The sequence below is a fragment of the Mya arenaria genome, chromosome 13 (genome assembly GCF_026914265.1).
Source record: "Mya arenaria isolate MELC-2E11 chromosome 13, ASM2691426v1".
In the NCBI taxonomy this organism is placed as follows: domain Eukaryota; kingdom Metazoa; phylum Mollusca; class Bivalvia; order Myida; family Myidae; genus Mya; species Mya arenaria.
In genome coordinates, this window is record NC_069134.1 from 57,637,344 (window position 1) to 57,659,180 (window position 21,837).

The 21,837-nt window shown below is 34.0% G+C and overlaps 3 protein-coding genes and 1 long non-coding RNA gene across 4 annotated transcripts in view; 1 reads left to right on the top strand and 3 right to left on the bottom strand.

The window, feature by feature from the left end:
* The window catches only part of LOC128215413 (CD109 antigen-like), a 61,609-nt gene extending 56,740 nt beyond the window's left edge, over positions 1-4,869 (top strand). Inside the window, exon 34 of the mRNA XM_052922098.1 lies at positions 4,711-4,869. Within this exon, the coding sequence (XP_052778058.1) occupies positions 4,711-4,869 (159 nt within the window). The remainder of the gene's footprint in view (positions 1-4,710) is intronic.
* Positions 4,870-12,864: 7,995 nt separating this feature from the next.
* LOC128215602 (uncharacterized) lies at positions 12,865-13,910 on the bottom strand. The gene is made up of 3 exons (XM_052922321.1): positions 13,801-13,910; positions 13,556-13,658; positions 12,865-13,002 (listed from the first exon to the last, which is right to left on the bottom strand). Exons 1-3 carry the CDS (start codon positions 13,863-13,865, stop codon positions 12,871-12,873), a joined length of 300 nt encoding a protein of 99 aa, XP_052778281.1. The 5' UTR covers positions 13,866-13,910; the 3' UTR covers positions 12,865-12,870.
* A 267-nt stretch (positions 13,911-14,177) lies between these two features.
* On the bottom strand, positions 14,178-16,893 carry LOC128215603 (uncharacterized). Its single transcript, XR_008258046.1, has 3 exons — positions 16,800-16,893; positions 14,580-14,661; positions 14,178-14,209 (listed from the first exon to the last, which is right to left on the bottom strand). It is a non-coding gene; the product is annotated as an uncharacterized LOC128215603 (long non-coding RNA).
* Positions 16,894-17,640: 747 nt separating this feature from the next.
* Positions 17,641-20,843, bottom strand: LOC128215414 (uncharacterized). Its single transcript, XM_052922099.1, has 7 exons — positions 20,670-20,843; positions 20,115-20,255; positions 19,442-19,623; positions 19,073-19,269; positions 18,802-18,829; positions 18,650-18,738; positions 17,641-18,520 (listed from the first exon to the last, which is right to left on the bottom strand). Exons 1-7 carry the CDS (start codon positions 20,841-20,843, stop codon positions 18,147-18,149), a joined length of 1,185 nt encoding a protein of 394 aa, XP_052778059.1. The 3' UTR covers positions 17,641-18,146.
* Between the last annotated feature and the right edge of the window lie 994 nt (positions 20,844-21,837).

Sequence of the window (21,837 nt, forward strand, 5' to 3'; positions counted from 1 at the left end):
GAGGAAATAACACCAACCCCACTTTTTATCAATATCTAAATGACATGAATTCAGTTCTGCTTGGGCAACATACGGTATTAAATAATGCAAACGCTGCCAAAACTTGATGTCTGCCGCTTGTGTTTAAAGAGTAATGCAAACGGCCTTTAAAGAGCATTTGCAGAAATCATTGCAAACTATTGTAAATAAAGTAAATAATTATTATTGAATGTCATTTAAACTGAAAGAACTCGATTTGTCTTACCTACAGTTGAAGTCTGAACTTGATGAACACTTAACAAACTTGTATAACTGTGCAATGTCAATATTTAATACTTTTTGAGTTTCATTATATTTGTGCATGGAATTTCCTATACCGCCTGTTTGCTACATTCGGATATATCTGTCGACAATATTTTTATATTAGGTACATATATCCGTTAAACGAATAAACAAATGAATCATATTTGAATTAAGTAGCAGAATTATGTTCATTCGTTTCATCAAACACTTCGACAAATCTTTTTCCAAAACATTGTTTTGACAATGCTCCGACAGTCGGCCGCATTGTTAACTGGTTTGCCGAAGTGTTCGAAGAAACTAAACTCTCAATCAAACTGTGGTAAAAGACCGAAGGCGGAGCTCGGAAAGCCCCGTAGACTGACTTATGTTTCATTTAAAATGATGTGGAAATAGTAAAGTTATCTTTGTTAAAAGCGAAGCAAGTTTTGCCTTCCGGTCTAGCATTATGACGCAATTTATCACGTGGAATACACACTGATTCTAGCGGGATTATTGCCTCAACTCCTAAATAATCACCTTTTTACCAAATAACTAAGAAGTGGTCAACATAAAACACTTTTAATATGCCAAAAATGATGGATGAATATCGAAAACAATATTTTTTAAGAAGGGAATGAATATCGAAAACAACATTCTGAATGACGGATAACTGAGTTTAAATTGAAGGAAATTGAAAGAAACTTGAAAGAATGGTGAAGAAATATTTACGGTATTTCTACTGTATGAGACGATATAAGCGGCCAAAGGGCGGGGACCACTGGAACGCTCAACTTTTTTCCGATGGTTCCCGTCCTTCGGTCGGTTTTGCCAATCGATTAAGGCGAACCGGGTACTTCGTCCTTTTGACAGAACAATGTGTGGCTAGCGCTTGTAATAATTCGCATTTTCGTCGTATACTGTTTTTTTCTGTATATAACGTGCCACTGCATCTATGAGCCAGGTATTTTGTTCGTAGCTTACAAAGAAGTTATAATTTTCAACTATAAATTGGTCTATGCTTACATTTTCGCAAGGCGAACATTCTTCACATGTTTCATATTACAGTATAGGGTATTTTTTAATTTTTCATATTTCATTTTATGTTAAAAACACTTTTTTATGATAATTATGTTCAAGTATGTATAAAATATAATTTTGGGTGGTTGAAATTATTTTTATTGTGACCTATATTAGCCTTTGTCATCAAACCACTTTGCGTGTAGCCAAAGAGAAGGCAGACATTGGACATGATGTTAAAATGTTTCTACAAAGCTACATTCACGAAGGTTAGGCCACTCCTTTTTATTTTTTGGTTTACAAGAATTTTTGGAAAAAATGTCCACCGGGTGGTCGAAAAAAAAAAAAAGGATAAAAGTCACAAAACATACTCTTTAAGGGTGAAAATCAGAGAACAACATAAAAACATTGAAAATTTATATCATTTACTTGACATTTTAAATTTTAAAACTGCTATTAATGCATGTTTTAATACACTCAAAGTTTCAAAGTTCTAATTTCTAATTAAACACACAGATTAAATCTTACATACTGTGCATATAAAACATCAATGAAATTGACTATAAAACATGTTTACATGTATAAACTACACTTTTTATCAAAGATACATTGAATATTACTCAGCAGGACCTTTGTTTAGCTTTAATGGTATGCTAAAGCAAAAGTGAATGCAGAACACTTAAAAACTGACCAATATTAAATTGGAAAAAAGGGAAGGCAAATTTTACGCTTTAAAATACACAATAATTGCACTGTATTAAGACAATACATTACATTTTCTAAGCATTGTTTCAGTTATTTCAATATTGGAAAATGTCAATAAAGTGAAATAATTTCCAATTTTGTAAATAAGGAAGTAATATTGTATGAAGACATTCTGCTTTTATATTGTGCAAACAATTCCTGAAAAACTAAAAACCAAACTAGACCTAGATTTGAGTTTTAATAACCTTTACCATGCGGGGTCCTAGTTGTGTGTAACCCAATCCATGCTAAGTCCGAATATTTTCGGACCGGGATATTTACCATGCGATGTTCAGCAAATCCATTTCAAATTCAAATCTTGCAGCAAATTACCACATCAGTACATAAAAATCACATAGCAAAATAATAAATCTAGCATGTGACTTAACTTTATGTACCAATGATAGTAACAGTGAAATCCATAATTATTTATCGGATATTTTCATCTTCTCCCAACTCCGCCATTTTGTGTATCATGCGTTCACAGGGCATCTATACTTCATGATTGTTTATTTTTCATTTTAAAGAGAATTCCTTGGTTACAACAACAAATCTCATTTATAGTGAAATATCAAGTTCATAACAAATTAAAATGGACTTATTCAAAATAGTTTTCCGTGTTGTTTTATCTTAATGTTTTGCACACAACTCCTGGCATTAGTAAATGACATTGACACATGTGTTCAACTCTTTCATTGTTTTTACTCTACTATTAACCCAAACATGAATAAACATGTAATCTAGAATAAACACAAGCTTTTACATTGACTCAATGACAAGTATTTCCAAACCAGTTTGTGATTTAAAATCCATAAACACAACCGACCGAACTTGTGAAACTAGATCACCGGTGTCAACTTAGAAATTTTACTTTCGATTTCACCACTCACACTAAGTGCACTGTTATTTGATATTTAACCATAAAATGTTATAAAATATTTTTCTCGCACATAATTTACAGATATTTGTGTCTACTTATTCGATGGCAGCCGCTGCCACTTATTTTTCATCTATAAACAACAATATTTTCATGACCTAAATTTGCGGGGAAAAACAACAATCACGTGACAGTTATTGTTTGTGTCGGCTGTTAAATTTGCCAATGTATTTTGCTATTGTTATTTTAACAACTCCTGCATATTTAACTTAATTATTTCATACAAAGAATGACTGCTATCGTCAATTTCGCCATTGCCAACGGCGCTGCCATAACAGTTGACTGGCTCACATGTTATCACTATAAATCGGCGAATATGGCTACGGAACAACAAACCAGTCGAGATCTACTGCATTCGTACTCTTATCTGTTCGTTTTTCTTTCGTTTCGCACCAAAATCAATACGGTCGGGAAAATAATCTTGAAAAAAAAAGTAAAATTCATTTTTTTATTTTTTTTTGTACTTTTCGGAAAATTAGACCCGCCGGTTTTGTAAACCAATTTATATAAAAGTAGTGGCCTTAGGTAGAACCATTTTGGTACAACTAAAAGAACTGATTTAGATGTCAATCAGTTATGGTTGATTTGTTGCTTCCGACCAATGACGATTTTAGAGGTTTACCTAATTTGGTCCACTGACGGAAGATACGGATGTTGAGTTACGACGTAGAAGGATGTTTGTTCCATGCACGGACAGTTCTTGGTAAAACCACAGGGGTAGGTTGCGTTGGTTTGACACACCACGCCCCACCGTTTTTTATCATTTTTAATTAGGAATATGATGTTGTAATTGTAACTTGTGATAACTGGCAAAAAATACAAAATATTTCATTCTACTACCTTTGTAAAGGGTGGCGACTTGACCCTGAATTTCGCTATATTTGCCGACAAGACCCTGTTCAAGAGGCCACAACTTTGTCAAATTTCAACAAAACTATACATGTTTGGACTTTCCTTGTAGAGTTAGTGTCAATCTTTAAGAAAATGTACAGTTTCACCGAAAACAAATTTCAAACTCGGCATTATCCCGCTATGGCATCGCCAATTAAACACGTATGCCTAACAGATACCATATATCTTTCACAACTCACAGAGCCGTGCACACCATTTACAAGCTTTGTTTACTTCTTTACACATACGCCGACATGAATATTGCGCAACCGGAAAAACTTTACGGCGCATGCGCGAATGGTACCTAGCTTTTTTCGACGAGTGGATTGCACACAAGTAACCATTATGTAAACTGTTTATGCAGTGCGCTGCAGTGCGCTCAAATTGAAGTTAAATCAGAAAAATATAAACAAGTCTTTCTTTTTTTGAAAACTATGACAATTGTTAATTGGTTAATATGTTTAGCAGGCAATATATATGAAGTTATTAAACTTTTATGTAATAAAACACCTAGACAAGTCCAATAAAAACGTTTTGCCCAACGGAACGTACCTTTGTTCATGTGTTTTTGCAACAACGAAAAGTTCAACGAACAAAATTTATGAAGGCTCATTCTTTGGGATGATTCTTAAATTTCTACTGTATATTATATCATTTTTTGTACAAACTGCATCCCTCATTACCTGCTGTGAAAAATGATGAAGTGGCCACCCCCCCCCCTTCTACCTGCATTTTACTATTATTAATGAACTCGCTTACCATTGAATTTACTAAATAATTAAAACTATGTTGCATTTGAGATTTGAGTCATTTTATTACAGTACTTCCAAATTTTATGATTAATTTTGTGATTACATCAGAATACTGTAATGCACCAGTCAATTGTAAACAAGCCCCCCTCCCAGGTCTGGGAAATAGCGGGGACATTGACTTTCGGTCCAGTCAACCCCGGGTACATCCCCGCCTTGTGGGACGAACTGACAATCCCCGGCAAATGCCCCGCATCCCAGGAGCTCTAGGTAAGGCCCATTCCATGCATTATTTTGCGCGAGGACAAAACCACGGCATTCACACCACTGCGGGGTCACCTGAAAAGTAAAAACACGGCCCATTTCCCCGGCTATCCCCGGTATACCCCCGGACCTTGGGGGGCGTGGTTTCAATTGACTGGTGCATAGATTAAATAATACACATTCCATGCATTACTAAACCTTTTCAAAAGTTTTGCATTTTATCTATTCAAATTTTCTTGATCACCTTTTATACATTATTATTCTATCTATGTTTGACCACTGGAAAAATAGCACGTCCCTTTAATGCCAAGCTTATCAGACTTGATATACATGGTATTTTGTCCAGCAACATGTTTACCCTCTAAGTTTCATTTTTGAATTTAAATATCTTTAAACGCTTTAATATTAAAGGTATTGCATGACCTTTTGCTAAATAGTGGAGAGGTGCAGGCTCTCTTTGAAGAGATTGTTACTTTGATTCACATGAGGTATATACTTTCTCATGGCCTCTCAACATAGCTACAAGTACTAGTAACTACCAATGAGACTCAAAAGTTATTACAGAAACTATAAGTGTGTATCACAATTCAGCTTAAAACAATCACGAAGCTAACCCTGACCAGGGGTAGAAAAAAATGCATAAAGCATCATATTTTTAACTTTTCGCTTTACAGAGACATGCTTTCAAATTCCACACCATAAACTAAATGAATGTGATTTGGATTGATTTTGAGTACATCCTAATTAAAACTGTCAATTTAATTTATTTAGGTTGCTATCCAGAGTGGCGGAGGACCCATCAGGAACCATTGAAAGCAATGTGCTATATAAAGCATTTTCAACTGAAATGATGGAATCCAGGGAACTTAGAAGCAATGGGTCTTTTAAGTGACCGTTTTCACTGCATGTTTTGCCCTATTTCCAAATGCTTCACTATCCTTGAAAAAAAACGGACAAGACAAACATTCTATAAAGGAATAACGCTGAAAAAAATCAACCCTGAGCCAACCATTCTTGAAAACTGGAAAGACATTAAAAACTTTTTTCCATCACAGAATTTCAACGCTATAGAGGAAAATGATGATTACATCAAGTGTCAAATAGGAACTAATTAAAAAATGATGATTACATCAAGTGTCAAATAGGAACTAATTGCAAGAGCAATGGAAATACAATAAGATACAACCCCAATGTGGACGTGGTTGGCACCACTATCCCACTTAAAGTGCTTTATGTTGACCAAACATAAACCTTTAACAAGACAAGTGTACGGACTGTGTTTGCTATAGTAGAAAAGTAATGGTTGTGTTAAGCAATCACTGTTACATCAACTGTATTATGCTCACGTTTCAACATTTTAGAACGTTTCAATGCAGACAAAAGCTCCCCAAAAAGAAAACTTCGATCAATTTTGTGTAATCGTGTTATTTCATTTCTTTCAACAAAAAAGCTTGTGTAAAATGTCTCAAAATGACATTCAGTTCAACAAAATATTCCATTGAAGCTGAAACTAAAACCAATGATGAAAATGATATTAACATTACAAACAAATCTAAATCAGACTATGATTTCAGCTGGATACCCGAAAATAATATAGAAATGTCGGAATTTTTAAGAGCAAGCGAAAAATGAAAAAAAATCCAAATGGGAGAAGATGGTCAGAAAAAATGATAGACATGCATAAAATGGTACTGTCGTAGTCCTCATTCATATGAAGAAGTTCGTGCAGGAGGACATTTACGTTTACCTTCTAAATCAGTTTTGTTATTATATAAAAACAATGTGAAGCACAATAGTGGGTTTGACTCAGCGGCTCGTAAATGGATGCTGGCTGAAGCGGAGCAGACAAAAACTTGCAGAGGGTGGATATAAAGGAGGGTTGGTGTATGACGAAATGGCTATCCCAACAGATATTCAAATGACTTAAAATGGTGATGTTATTGAGCTTGATGGCCTCGTTGATGTCGATGAAGAGGCGAATGCGTGTGAACGTCTAAGGAAAGGAAAACAACAGAAAGCGCTTGGGACACATATTCTTCAACTACTTTTCATTGGGCTCACAGGATTTAGTTTCCGTTTGCCCACGTTGTAACTGAGAGGATTCAAGCTCCTCAACTTTACACATTGTTTTGGGATTCAGTAGCTAAACTTTACAGTTTTGGATTTTCTGTATTTTTAATTGTATGGACGGTGCACAAAGTAACAGATCTTGTATGAACATGAACGTTGGTTCAAATACAACTTTTCTATTATGTCTCCATGCAGTATGAAAACAATGTTCTTCATTAAACAGTCTATTTTCTGAAGTCGGAATATGACATTAAATATAGAACGTGCAGTTTCACTAACATTTTCTTGGTTCGGCCAATGTATGAGTATAAGTCATAAAATCTAAGATAAGAAGGTATTTTTCAGTATAGATATGAATTTGAAAATTGATAATACCCTTGGTTCATACATTTGTGGTCCTGTTTTATCGAGTACCTGTACAAACTTACCTTTGCCATGCATGCATGGCTAAGCCTCCTTTGTTGACAATATACTCTTCATTACTAATACATGAACAAACCCACCTTTGCCATGCATGTATGGCTAAGCCTCCTTTAAGCCTCCTTTGTTGACAATAAACTTTTCGTTACTAATACATGAACAAACCCACATTTGCCATGCATGCATGGCAAAGCCCCTTTGCCATGCGTGCATGGCTAAGCCTCCTTTGTTGACAATAAACTTTTCATTAATAAGACATGAACAAACCCACCTTTGCCATGCATGTATGGCAAAGCCCCTTTGCCATGCATGCATGGCTAAGCCTCCGTTGTTGACAATAAACTTTTCATTACTAAGACATGAACAAACCCACCTTTGCTATGCATGCATGGCAAAGCCCCTTTGCCATGCATGCATGGCTAAGCCTCCTTTGTTGGCAATAAACTTTTCATTATTAAGACATGAACAAACCCACCTTTGCCATGCATGCATGGCTAAGCCTCCTTTGTTGATATTTTGTTTACCAAAGGTTCCATTGTTGTGAAATATATAGACATTTGATAAATCATGTGATGAACAAAATCTGGTGCTCTTGCCACTAGGAAAAAAGCTTTTTGTGTTTTTGACATTCCTGTATTTTTATGGAAGAAGTCATATCAGTGTGACAAAATCAGGTGTCCCTTATTCACTCTGAAATGTTTTTATCTGTTTCATATTGGAAAAGATGTCTTATATTCAGGATTTAATTGACATGTTTCACCATTCAGATTATAATAACTAATTCAAAGCTTCCACTTTTATTCCAGTGGAAGTTATTTGCATGCTTTTCTAACTCTTGAATTATGAACACTTGCATATTATACACTAAATCCCTTCATTTATGTCTTTTTTGATAATTTTGTTGATAGTGGTACTTATTTTAACAGGCAATAGTGAAAATGTAGTGACTCCAAATAATTAATGTAGATGCTGTAAAAAAACAGGTCATGGCCCCAATTTCTACAAATTTCTTAAGTCAATTACAACTTGATTAAGCTGGCTGACCAATTTTATTTTTTTTGAATAATGCATGTTTTATAAAATTATCAGAGAGAAGTAGGACGTTATATAGAAACTATGTTTATGATATTCAAAGAAATCTTATTTTCTTTATTGAATTTTGTGTTTAGTATGTATATGGCTGAAATAAATAGCTTTGTTAAGCATATTTTTTTAGCTCTACTGGCCAAAGGCCAAAAGAGCTTATGCGATAGTAATGTATACGTAGTATGTGCATCCGTGCGTCCGTGCGGTCGTGCGGTCGTGCGTCTGTAAACAATTGCTTGTGAACACGATACAGTCATCAGTTTTGATTGTATCTCGATGAAACTTGTACAGTATCTAGATATCCATTAGAGCTGGGTTCCTTTCGAAAACCAGCCAGATCCGCCCATGCATGCCTAGATTATGACCCTTGATAGTATGAAAAATGCTATTGTGTAAACAATTGGTTGTGAACACGATACAGTCTTCAGTTTTTATTGTATCTCAATGAAACTTGTACAGTATTTAGATATCCATTAGAGCTCGGTTCCTTTTGAAAACCAGCCAGATCGGCCCATGAATGCCTAGATTATGGGCCATGAAAGTTTTAAAGAAATGCTCTCTATTTTTAGCCAGGTCTGCATGAGCGAATTCTATTTTTAGCCAAGTTTACATGTACATGTAAATTCAAGTCTAGAGTTAAGGGAGACAATTTGCAAGTCTAGGATTTTGAGAGACAATTTGCTTTTTACTTCTGCAGCTGATTTTGTGAATTTCTCTGCCTTGTTCTTGTTGAAAGCCCAAAGGCCATTTTTTAGCTTTAAGTTCTGTAGTTTGCGCATTCATCTTAACAAAATTGGTTGTGAATGTTTAAGTTATGCACCTGGTGTCATTACTGGCCACACCCAGGGTTCACAGGTTTGGTAAACATAAATCTGGAAAGGTTTGAAAATCTTTTTGTGTGTTCGTGCATCCATCTCAGCACAATTGATTGTGAAAGTTTGTTCAAATTGATCAATGTTGTCCTAGGATGCCCTTGACTTTGACCTTTTGACCAACTTTTTTTAACTTTTAAAACTACAGAAAATTTTACTATAAGTACAGTTTTGAAAGCATTTTTTTTGTCAGATGACTTTTACTTGGCACATATTAAAATAGTTCATGGAACTAATCTGCTTACAATACTTCCTGGGCTTAGATGTTGAACGTGCTACGTTTTCAGGTCAGCCAAACACAAAACATAAACCATATGTCTGTTGCCTTTTACCCATACATACATGCTCTGGATTGATATGATCACAAAAGCCATGCCAGTAGAGCGTAGGCCCTTTTGGGCCTCTTGTTTTGAGGAACTTGGGGCAGGTTATTTCGGAAGCAGTTATTTAACAATTCAATATCCCATATGTTTTCTAATGTGAACATGAATGAATGTCTGTAAACAGAAATCACAAAATTATGGTTTAGTTGACATACATTAGTTATTAATAAATTTGTGTTGCAATAATTAATTTACTATGAGACTTCATCTTCAAGTAGCATAGGAATAAGGTGAAAATGTGATTAATGTAGACACATGAAACTGAGGGAAAAAAATCTACTAACTAAGAGTTAGTGACATAAGATGTGATATGATGGCAAGTGCCAAAAACATTGAAATTATTTAAGGCATAATTGATCGAAAGGACTACTCTATTTAAGCATTTTTCACATAATAAGAATGCATTTTGTTTTGCTTTCCTGTTACATAATTAATACAGCAAGCAGTGTTTAAGACATAAAAGCGTGCCAACATGACAATAAATAATCCAAATATTGGTCAGCACACAATTGAAATGAATAAAAGTGATTATAATGATATATTTACACTTATAACTTTTTAAGTTTTTAATATGAGCAGCTGTTTAATTATTGCTTCCAATATAAATTTTTAATAAACTATGAAGTCATCCTATTAATGGAATGGTTGTAAAATAATTACTGATTTTTTTAAATTGAATTGTAGAATCTAAAACAATTTTGGATATAAATAACCAACTATAGGTGATAATATAATTGATGAATTGGGTGTTTAATGTAATTCGAGGGTATGAACACAGTTTCCTAGATAAGTACCCATGGTGTCATTTAAATTTAAAAAAGTCCATAGTGATATGCTATAAGATATTGTAAGTAATACATACATCATTATTACAAACAAATTGATATTGGTTAATACTAAATAGGACGAGAATGTAATATTTACAAAATGTTTAATTTGAACAAATTGAAAAGGGCATAAATAACTATTCTTCATTTATGTCATTTTTCTTCTGTTTCTTGATAAATGCAATTATTATTTTTTTGAAATTATCTAGATCGTTTTCATGAAGGTTCAAGTCTTGTCCATTTCTTTTTACGGTGATTGTGACTGAATAGTTCTCATCATCATTTTTCGCCAAATCCTTCACACGGTTCATAAATCTCAAATGTCCTTCTGGAGTGGAGAGATCTCTTGTAAGTTTATAAATAATTATTAAGAAAGCATTTGTTTTATTATTTTTGACAGTCAATAGATAATTGGAGTTTCATAAATGATTATTCAGTGCATTTCTGTTAAATTGAAATCAGTTGCAATGGCACTTTGTGTGTAATTGGGATCTAATTTACATTGTGATCATAAGTTTGAGATCTCTTTACTGAAAATAATACCATTGTATTCAAGCATCTTGCTTGCTAGGATGTAAGAATTCGAGACATCCTCCCAGCAGTCTTCTTCCAAAGCCGAAGTTGCCAACTGACGCATATGATCTTTGAAATTTAGATTTGAGCATTTGGAACAAGTTCTATACAAGTTTCAAATCACTCATTACATCCTTGATACTGCAGTTTGTTTGACCTAAATTGCCACTGCGATTGGCAGCTGTATAATCAGACAATCACTTTTCACCATATATATCATACTTCTTCGATTTGTTGTGATTATGTAAGACTTTGGCAGTTGTTACCTGCATTGTTGCAGCAGCCTTTTCAAATAATCCGTATTGCCTGAGTCCACTAAGGATAATCTAAATACGAACAATTCCTCTTTTCAACACTAGTTCTTGGCATACAAAATTTAAGAAAATCCTGCCTAGTTAATTTTATGATTCTACTTCGTGTTTGTCCAGTGTTTGACCTGCTGGCTTGTGCTATATTTGTAACATTGACATAGGGATAAGCTGTACATGGGACATGGATAAGGTTTAAATGAAATAAAAAAGAATACTTCCTTTTGTCCTCAACAACTTTATTGGCCATCTTAATTCCGTTTGTCCCGTGTCAGGTAATAACTTCTCTTGGTGTCTGTAACTGTTTGTATTGTCGGAATATCTGTAGGTAATGCAGATAAAGATATATGGAAGATAGTATATATCTAATCTAATAATGTAGTTATGGTAATAATGAATTGGGACAAAAGGTAATTAAAGGTTTTTATGTATGTATGGGAAAGTTAGTAAATTGTGTATTTCCATGTAAGGCATGTAGTGTTGAGTTGCTACCAATAGATACACATATTATGTGATGCATTTTGATTGTGAATGGACATGTTTTAATAAATATACGTAATTGTTTGTTTAAATGTAAGAGTATAAGGTATTTCACTTTTTTCCATTAGTGAAACACTAACTGTAGTCGTTCAAGAACTGAAATTTACACTGTAACATATTGCTTTTAAATGTCTGACTTTAGTTGCAATAACTTTAATCTGAATTTTGTTTTATTTAATGATTACTTCATAGAACACACGAATAGTTTTGAAGTGAATTATTGTGAATGGAAATCTTTTTACATTGTTCAGGTGTCATCAGTGTCTTCTTAATTTCTAAATATTTTTTATTTCAATGAATGAAATTAGTTGCATAATTAGCAAACTGCAATCAATGGATAATGGTTTCCAGTCAAAAAAGTGAATCATCAGCTGTGGAAGTTGATAAACTTGGTGTTTCAATATGGCAATAGCTTATCCACTTACGTTTTGGGGAAAGGGCAAGCTCTTATCCCCAACTGCCTGAAATAGTCTTTCTGTGGCGGTCCAGTTCTCCTCTGAGTATGATGCCACTGAGAAAATTGTGCTTAGTCCATCCTTCTTGTAGTTCTATGAATATGCAATGACTTTATTTAAGTTGTATTCTTCAGAGTTTTATTGAAGAATATGAAAACATGAAATATAGTTGAAAAAATTGTAACTGATTTAAAGATTCATATATAGTATGTGGATTTTCCAAATTCCTGCATGTGCAATAATGCCATGAAATGAATTGGAATATTTAACATGCACAATTTTAAAGTAACAAGCTTAAAACTGAGATTGTTACCAAGCGATATTGTAAAGATTTAATTAGAAGGAAGTCACAGCAAGAAGTAAAAAACCACAGGCTATCTGGCCAAAGATGCCAAATGGCTAATGTTAAAAGTAGTAATTTTTCTCATTTGTATAAATCGTTTTCATATGACAACTGTAGTTTAAAAAAACTATTATGAATATTTTAAGTTGGTGATTCTTTTATTGTCTACCTTCCTGTCCAAGTGCCCAAGTGCCACCACAACTTGATCTCTCCAATCATTCTCTCCGTTCATGAAATACTTTCTGGCCACTCTGACCTTGTCCTGAAAAATATTCAGTTATCCTTGAGCATATGCACCAAAGTAAAGGGAGGACATCTGAAAATGGACCAATAATATGGCAAAGATGAATGGTTTCATATTTTAATTGAAAATATGTTTCAATGGGCAGACTTTAAATACATGTACTTAATTCCGGATGGTTCTTAGGTATGAAATGTACTAGCATGTTATATGTGAAATAAAATGTCTTTATGGTTGTCCTTTAATATTTATATTTTATTATTAAAGTTGTTTGTTGTAACTTCTCAAGCTTCATCTTGGAGAAATGTCAATATGTTGGCAATTAGTGAAGCTTTACTTTACCAGTTTTTTTTTAATTTGCTGTAGACCAAAATTAGGCATTTACCAACTGAGATTTTCCTATTTAAGTAACTTATTGGTCAGATGCAGGTACAAGGAAGAACACATTCATTCCTTTGAGATTAACTTTATAATGATAAGTACTTTTTTTCTTTTTGGAAATGAACATAAGAAAATTCTTTGATCCTGCAACATCTATGAATATGTAATTAAGATGAATTTTCCGTAACTACACCTGAAAGATTGTTGGTTTTTGTTCGCATCTTGAGTTATGCCAGGATGATATAAAAAGTGCCTCTGTATTGCTCAAGCCAACGAAAACCTCCACATCCACTTTTCTGTAAAAGAATTAAAGGGATTAGATGAATAGTTTCAGATAAGTAAGCCACAGTTTACATTTAATATTTAGATTTTTATAAATAATGAAAGCAAATATTCATATCAATCATTAATCATTTTCCTTTTTATATCTTGAAGTACCTTAAACAATCAAAGAAATGATTATCGTTCTCCTCTTTTGTCAGCTCACTCAGTGCTTTGACCATGTGATTACCCCCCAATGTCTGTAGTGGTCCATCAAGGTCTAGTGTGAAATCTTGGGGAGCAACCTGTGCAGTAATCACACAATAGTTAAACATAAACAAAGTAATAATAATTATCAAGTTAAGCAACTGTATTTATTTTATACATTTAATGTGATGTTAGTAGGTTAGCTTGAATGGTACATTTTGGTTGAAAAGGAGATATTGTCGGAGCTTTAAATGACAAGTCAGTAACGAAGTGGCCGTAAAGGTATGTAGTTTTTATGTGATGTATAAATTATCATATTACTGAATAAATGATTGTATGAAAAAATGTACATCATTAGTAGCCGATACTGCACTGCCATCTGTAAAAATTACAACATAACAATAAAGATAATATGTGACATTTTCAGCATATTTTATTTCTAATTATTTCTTCATTAATTCAATTACTAGCAATTTAAATACAAACTAACTACATTATCAGGATATCTTATTAATCATGTGCATGTCATATATTTGCACATTATTTGTATTTGTATGATGACACATCAATTTTTCTCTCTATGACTGTACGAACATAATCATGTTATATTTTGTCAGTGTTGTTGTACGATGTTATTTTGGAATTATGTGCACCACCTGTCCCTCCAAATTGGCAGTGGTAAAATTTATAACACAAGCCCACATATATTATTTAAATGATTGTTATTGTTTTAATCTAATCATACTTACTCTTCCGGTTTCTCCTTATCACTTCCAATCCCATGTCTGCCAGCACGTCAAGAAATTCGGAATTTGACCCTGCATGTTTGATCTGTTCAAAGTGAAATCTAGTTAGACATTGATGCATTTTCGTCAATGAACAATCATGAATTAAGTACTATTAATAAGGCCACTACTTTTATATAAATTGGTTTACAAAACCGGCGGGTCTAATTTTCCGAAAAGTACAAAAAAAAATAAAAAAATGAATTTCACTTTTTTTTTCAAGATTATTTTCCCGACCGTATTGATTTTGGTGCGAAACGAAAGAAAAACGAACAGATAAGAGTACGAATGCAGTAGATCTCGACTGGTTTGTTGTTCCGTAGCCGTATTCGCCGATTTATAGTGATAACATGTGAGCCAGTCAACTGTTATGGCAGCGCCGTTGGCAATGGCGAAATTGACGATAGCAGTCATTCTTTGTATGAAATAATTAAGTTAAATATGCAGGAGTTGTTAAAATAACAATAGCAAAATACATTGGCAAATTTAACAGCCGACACAAACAATAACTGTCACGTGATTGTTGTTTTTCCCCGCAAATTTAGGTCATGAAAATATTGTTGTTTATAGATGAAAAATAAGTGGCAGCGGCTGCCATCGAATAAGTAGACACAAATATCTGTAAATTATGTGCGAGAAAAATATTTTATAACATTTTATGGTTAAATATCAAATAACAGTGCACTTAGTGTGAGTGGTGAAATCGAAAGTAAAATTTCTAAGTTGACACCGGTGATCTAGTTTCACAAGTTCGGTCGGTTGTGTTTATGGATTTTAAATCACAAACTGGTTTGGAAATACTTGTCATTGAGTCAATGTAAAAGCTTGTGTTTATTCTAGATTACATGCTTATTCATGTTTGGGTTAATAGTAGAGTAAAAACAATGAAAGAGTTGAACACATGTGTCAATGCCATTTACTAATGCCAGGAGTTGTGTGCAAAACATTAAGATAAAACAACACGGAAAACTATTTTGAATAAGTCCATTTTAATTTGTTATGAACTTGATATTTCACTATAAATGAGATTTGTTGTTGTAACCAAGGAATTCTCTTTAAAATGAAAAATAAACAATCATGAAGTATAGATGCCCTGTGAACGCATGATACACAAAATGGCGGAGTTGGGAGAAGATGAAAATATCCGATAAATAATTATGGATTTCAGTTACTATCATTGGTACATAAATTTGAGTCACATGCTAGATTTATTATTTTGCTATGTGATTTTTATGTACTGATGTGGTAATTTGCTGCAAGATTTGAATTTGAAATGGATTTGCTGAACATCGCATGGTAAATATCCCGGTCCGAAAATATTCGGACTTAGCATGGATTGGGTTACACACAACTAGGACCCCGCATGGTAAAGGTTATTAAAACTCAAATCTAGGTCTAGTTTGGTTTTTAGTTTTTCAGGAATTGTTTGCACAATATTATAGCACAATGTCTTCATACAATATTACTTTCTTATTTACAAAATTGGAAATTATTTCACTTTATTGACATTTTCCAATATTGAAATAACTGACACAATGCTTAGAAAATGTAATGTATTGTCTTAATACAGTGCAATTATTGTGTATTTTAAAGCGTAAAATTTGCATTCCCTTTTTTCCAATTTAATCTTGGTCAGTTTTTAAGTGTTCTGCATTCACTTTTGCTTTAGCATACCATTAAAGCTAAACAAATGTCCTGCTGAGTAATATTCAATGTATCTTTGATAAAAAGTGTAGTTTATACATGTAAACATGTTTTATAGTCAATTTCTTTGATGTTTTATATGCACAGTATGTAAGATTTAATCTGTGTGTTTAATTAGAAATTAGAACTTTGAAACTTTGTGTGTATTAAAACATGCATTAATAGCAGTTTTAAAATTTTAAATGTCAAGTAAATGATATAAATTTTCAATGTTTTTATGTTGTTCTCTGATTTTCACCCTTAAAGAGTATGTTTTGTGACTTTTAGCCTTTTTTTTTCGACCACCCGGTGGACATTTTTTCCAAAAATTCTTGTAAACCAAAAAATAAAAAAGGAGTGGCCTAATATATTTATGCTGCATTTGAATGTTAAACATTTATATTATAATTTGTTACTGAAAATGCAGAAGAAATTTAGTTCCATTCTGACTTAGATGTATGTTTATAAAGTGCATGCAATGAAATAGTCAAGCATCATTACCGTTTCGTTTCTTTCATCAAGGAAACAGCGCCGCATTCTTTTCCCATTCCTCTCCCCTTTCAGTTTGAACTGTAAGTGTAAATAAAAATGAAATGTCATCACATAAAAGTCAATAAATTCCAATCAAACAATCAAGACATGTACTTTTTACTTATGTAAGTTATCCATAAATTTTGAATTTTTTAAGTTATAAAAGTGTCAATATAACCTTTAAAGTGTTTAATTATTATAAAGGAAATGAACCATGAATCAATAGCGCATGTAACGTTAAAGGACAGTGTATAGGAAGTCTCAACATAATACAATAATAAATTCTAACCCATATCTCATCTCTCCGATTGCCAGAGGAACAACTTTCTATTGTGTTTTGTAAGCCCGATTCACCAACGCATCGTACATCATTCACTGTCAAAAAAAATCCTTCGTCTATATTTGCTAATATATTTATTTTTTTATTATTTTTACCCATCATTGAAGATGTTTAATAAAGACATATGTCATTCTGTTAGTCATTCCATATGTGAGTGTGTGCATCTCCAACCACTGATTGTGGATTCTGTTTTAAAGGGACTGTACACCAGATTGGCACCAAAGGAATATTTTTGGTAACAAATCTCAGGACAATTATTTAATAATATGACCGCCGGCCTGTGAAAACGACCCTTATCGCATATTTTATCAAAATTATTTTTTTTGCAAAAATACAAAGTACAATTTCTGTGTGTTCTAAAAATACCAACTAAATTGAAATGCATAATTTTTTTAATGCTTAATTTCAATATCAAAGACCATCACCATGCCGATCTTGGAACGTTGAACAAAACAAAAACGAAGACATATAATCATTTGCTAGTTTACTGTCATGCAATTATTGGTAAAAAATTGAAACTTTAACTGAATGGTAACAATAGAAAAGTATTTCGGTAACTGCACAAACACTGCATAAATGTTGATGTAACCATGGCAACGAGGACTGCTATTTAGAATGAAAATATCGCTGGCTTATTTTTCAACAATTTTTGGTAAATTTTCTATTAATTAATATAATTATTCTGATATTTGATAAAACATATTGAAGGATCTCCCGTAGTGATATTACCTTAATAAACGCTGTATACCCATATGATATAAAAACAGTCCCTATATGTTTCGCAGAGTATCTTGAAGTGTGTTTTCAAGCCATCGTCTTTAGCATTTAAAAAAAAACCAAAAAAACATTAAATTATCAATGTTCAATAACTATGTGTACATAAACGTTACAATCTGTATTTTAACAACAAACAACAGCACAATAGCAATTCACACGCAAAATATGTCCACTTATTCAGTGATGTCAGACACTTGGCACTATTCCTCAGAAAGCGGACATGTTGTGTCCTTGTTCTTCGCCCGCAAGTATTTTCGCACGTGAGTTGCCAAGTATGCCTGGCGCTCGCGGCTTAAACCAGCAGCTTGTACTTCCTGCGGTCTACTTCGCAATACATTTCCACCACGGAACACACAGTAGCTCGTCTCCTCGTTGTCTTCTCCTTTCTTCAAAAAAATGATGCCAGGCGACTCAGAGGTGAATCGGAACTGCTGATATGACCTTATTCCTTTTAGTGCACGAAACTGTTCCCCAAGAAATGTCTTCCATTCCCGCCATTTAAACCTCGAGGTCCCGTCAGGTTTCTTGTAAAGGACAGCCTCATTTGTAGTTGAAGAAGATGCAACAACGTTTTCTGAAAATGATTAATAAAAATTACCACATTCACGATATAATTTCGATGTTTTTGTTCAATCATTTGATGTAAATAAACTTAAATCAGTCTGTTGTTTTTGTTGAATGAGAATACTTCTTTTTAACTAACCTAGGTCGCTCAAGGTTTCACAGTCCGTTCGCCTGTAAAGCGCCTTGATTCGCCCGAACCCAGCGTCTATTATGCACCTGGCATGACCTGCTACCTGCATCAAATAGCGTATCTCCTCGTTAAGGCCAATCATGGTCCTCCAGCAGAAGTACGCTAGCAGGTAGCGGTTTTTGTTTTGTCCTGAAAATTATTAAGTTTTAGAAATAACCAATTATACTCATTACTAAAATATATTGAAGTTCAAAGATTGATATTTTATGCAATTTTCGTAACCCGTTAATAACGGTTTAAGCCATGTAACATTGATTTTCGAACGGAAATATGAAAATCAGAGATCTGATTATTTGTCAGCAATCAATTACAAAAACAAACAATAAAACACTTGTAGTATTGGCATATCTGTGAGATTGCAGCTTTAATTACCGCCACAATTGTCCGCATGAAGAGTAGTCACTCGCTCCCCGTGCCCAAACTCTGTCAGAGCGTAATCCACGAGCGAAATTACAGCATCTGGCCCGTGAATGCCACCTCCATCCTGCATCATAGTCTCGGCTTCGTCGATTAGAAAATTATACTGAATCGGAAGGGCGTCGTCCCGAAACCCGAATAAATGAACTTTTCTGTAAATAGATGTATTTAACATCTTGTTAAATAGTCAGAATCTGTTTTCGGAAATCAACTATTTAGAGATACGATAGTGTCACATAAAAACGGGTGAAAACACTTATTTAGGCGCAAAGGTCAGAGTCATTAAAAAATAATGCTTCTAAACGAAAATATTTGACTTATTACCTAGGAGTGACAAAGTACATAGGTCCCATCTGGCGACTGTGATGTGGCAGGCACAAATTCTGAGCAAAGTCGAACGTGTAATGTGCATGCTGAAAGTCAGTTGAGCATGGCTCGACTGGCTCTGTAGGGCGACCCGTGCCTCTCAATTCGTCCATAGCAGTAGTAACGCAGTCTTTGTACACCTAATTTGAAAACAAAGACATGTACATATAATTTTATGAAAGTATGAAATATTTAGCTCATTCAATACAAATGTTAAACAAATATAGTCTAATTTCAGCGACTGTTTTCATTGAAATTGCATCGAAGTACATTAGTTTAAACATATTTAAACATACAACGATTGTGAAACAAGTTATTACAACATTATATTAATCACTCTCGTTGGTCCGATTTCACGCGAGAGTGTGGTCTTGTGTTGTGGGGGGAACCGGAGAACCCACTTGTCCGGCTTGGTGACCACAAGCAAACTCACATGCGCCCGAGCCGGGAATCGAACTCGGGTCGCCTAGGTGAGAAGCGAGTGCGCTAACCACTGCGCTAACTTGACAACCCGAAGAAGTACATTAGGAGGGCAAACATATATAGTGTAGCCGAACGAAGTTCTTCTTTCAATATATTTCCATTGAATAATAAACTTATCATAATAATAACTTCAACACCAATAAAATACCTTGTGCTCTTTTCTGGTCGCATTGATGTGTTTCTCGAGAGCTGATGCAGCAGCTAGCTTCTCGTCGTCTGTCGTGGCATCAGCGACTCCTTTCCGTGACATCTCGCACGTGACACACACGTCCTCTTGGGGAGTGGCGATCTGTAAAAGAATTGAATATTTTAAAAAGTTATTATTTAGGTTGTTAACGTTTTATTTATCACTGAGCTAGAAACGAATACATTCATCTCGAATAAAAAAAATAACTATCGCATTCTTAATATAATACATACAGAAGATTCTTTGATGTACCGCTCTACATGATCATTGAAAAAAAAGGCTGTTCTTCCCATGTATTTCTATTCTACACTGAATACTGTATTACATTTCTGTACATGTCGGTCGGCTTACCTTTTAGAAACGTGCTTAACCAATTGTTTGAAAAGATTTACATCCGTGGCACTCCGTTTAGTGTCAATGATGGTGCACAATGTTTGGACAAAACATATATAAAAAAGCTGATGAAATGAAAAATGTGAATAACTTAGGCAGCATGATGTGCTAAGTACTACTTACCTTGATGTTTGGACAAAGCTCATGCCACAATCTGCAGAACGTCCTATATTTAATACATTTTGTGGCTGCTTCAATGCACGATTTTTCATATAATTTATGCATTTTCATTTTTGTGGTGGAGCTGTGGAGGAAAACTGGTGCGTCATTGGCTCTCCCTCTGGGTGCTGCAGGCATGGGAAGTCCTTCATCAATTGCAACATTCTTTAAAAATGATATTACATTTTCAATTTCTTGAAAAGTTAACGCATGAATGGGCCGCCGGCCTTGGTTTCCATGACAACGGGGAACATTTCCATTCTCGTTAACATGTTTTAAGAGGTTCTTGAGATGAGTTGGGCCGATGTCATACACACACATGAATATTTTCTTACAAACAACATTACCCTCAAACGTATAGTCGTATCGCGTACGCTGACGATCACCATACCGGCTTCGTTTTTTATCTGAATTTATCCGGTTTAATGCTCCCATTATATATAAGTCCTTTTCTTCCTTTGTATACTGCCTTATATTGTCAATATGGGCTTGGGCAGCTTCACGGTCAATAGAGTCCATGCACATAGAAGTACAATCGCAGCCAGTCGCTAATGTGTCGCATGATTCTACTATTGGTATGTCATCATCATGTTCCGAGATAACATGATCATTTACATTTTCTGATGCCACTTGATTGTCATCATTTTCATCATCAGACGTTACTGCAATGAAAGAGAGTATCCCTAGTGAGTTATGTTTGCCCATAATATACAAACTAAAATAATGTATTGCAACGTTATATAACTTTATTATTGCGAATAAACAAATAAGATCCACACATCTACTGCAAAATAATTGCTTATGTATTCAAATAGTGTGAATTCTTAAAATAGCAATGATGATTTAGTTTTCAAAAAAAAAAAATATCATGAAATTAAATTGCATGTATGTTATTTTAACTTATTATTAAACAATTGTCATTTAGCGTCAATGAACAGTTAAGGATACCTCTAGGTAGTTCAATTTCATGTGAATGTCTTGATATCGTTGAATTGTGTCCAAAGAATTCGTCATAGAATCGCTGTATCATCTGTAAAAAAAAAATTCTACAAATTTATTAAAAATTTAAGCTTTATTCCGGAATCGAACCTGGAACGTATGATTACAAGACATGCGCTTATCCGTCTGATCT

Excerpts from the sequence above, each read along its gene's own strand:
- LOC128215602 (XM_052922321.1), bottom strand. The coding sequence starts at position 13,865 with ATGGTCAAAGCACTGAGTGAGCTGACAAAAGAGGAGAACGATAATCAT. Across the intron at positions 13,659-13,800 it reads CATTTCTTTGATTGTTTAAG|AAAAGTGGATGTGGAGGTTT; the intron begins GTACTTCAAGAT and ends ATTCTTTTACAG. Across the intron at positions 13,003-13,555 it reads AAAAACCAACAATCTTTCAG|GACAAGGTCAGAGTGGCCAG; the intron begins GTGTAGTTACGG and ends AATATTTTTCAG.
- LOC128215414 (XM_052922099.1), bottom strand. The coding sequence starts at position 20,843 with ATGCCTGCAGCACCCAGAGGGAGAGCCAATGACGCACCAGTTTTCCTC. Across the intron at positions 19,270-19,441 it reads ATGTACTTTGTCACTCCTAG|AAAAGTTCATTTATTCGGGT; the intron begins GTAATAAGTCAA and ends ATCTATTTACAG. Across the intron at positions 18,739-18,801 it reads AAAAACCGCTACCTGCTAGC|AGGTCATGCCAGGTGCATAA; the intron begins GTACTTCTGCTG and ends GATGCAGGTAGC.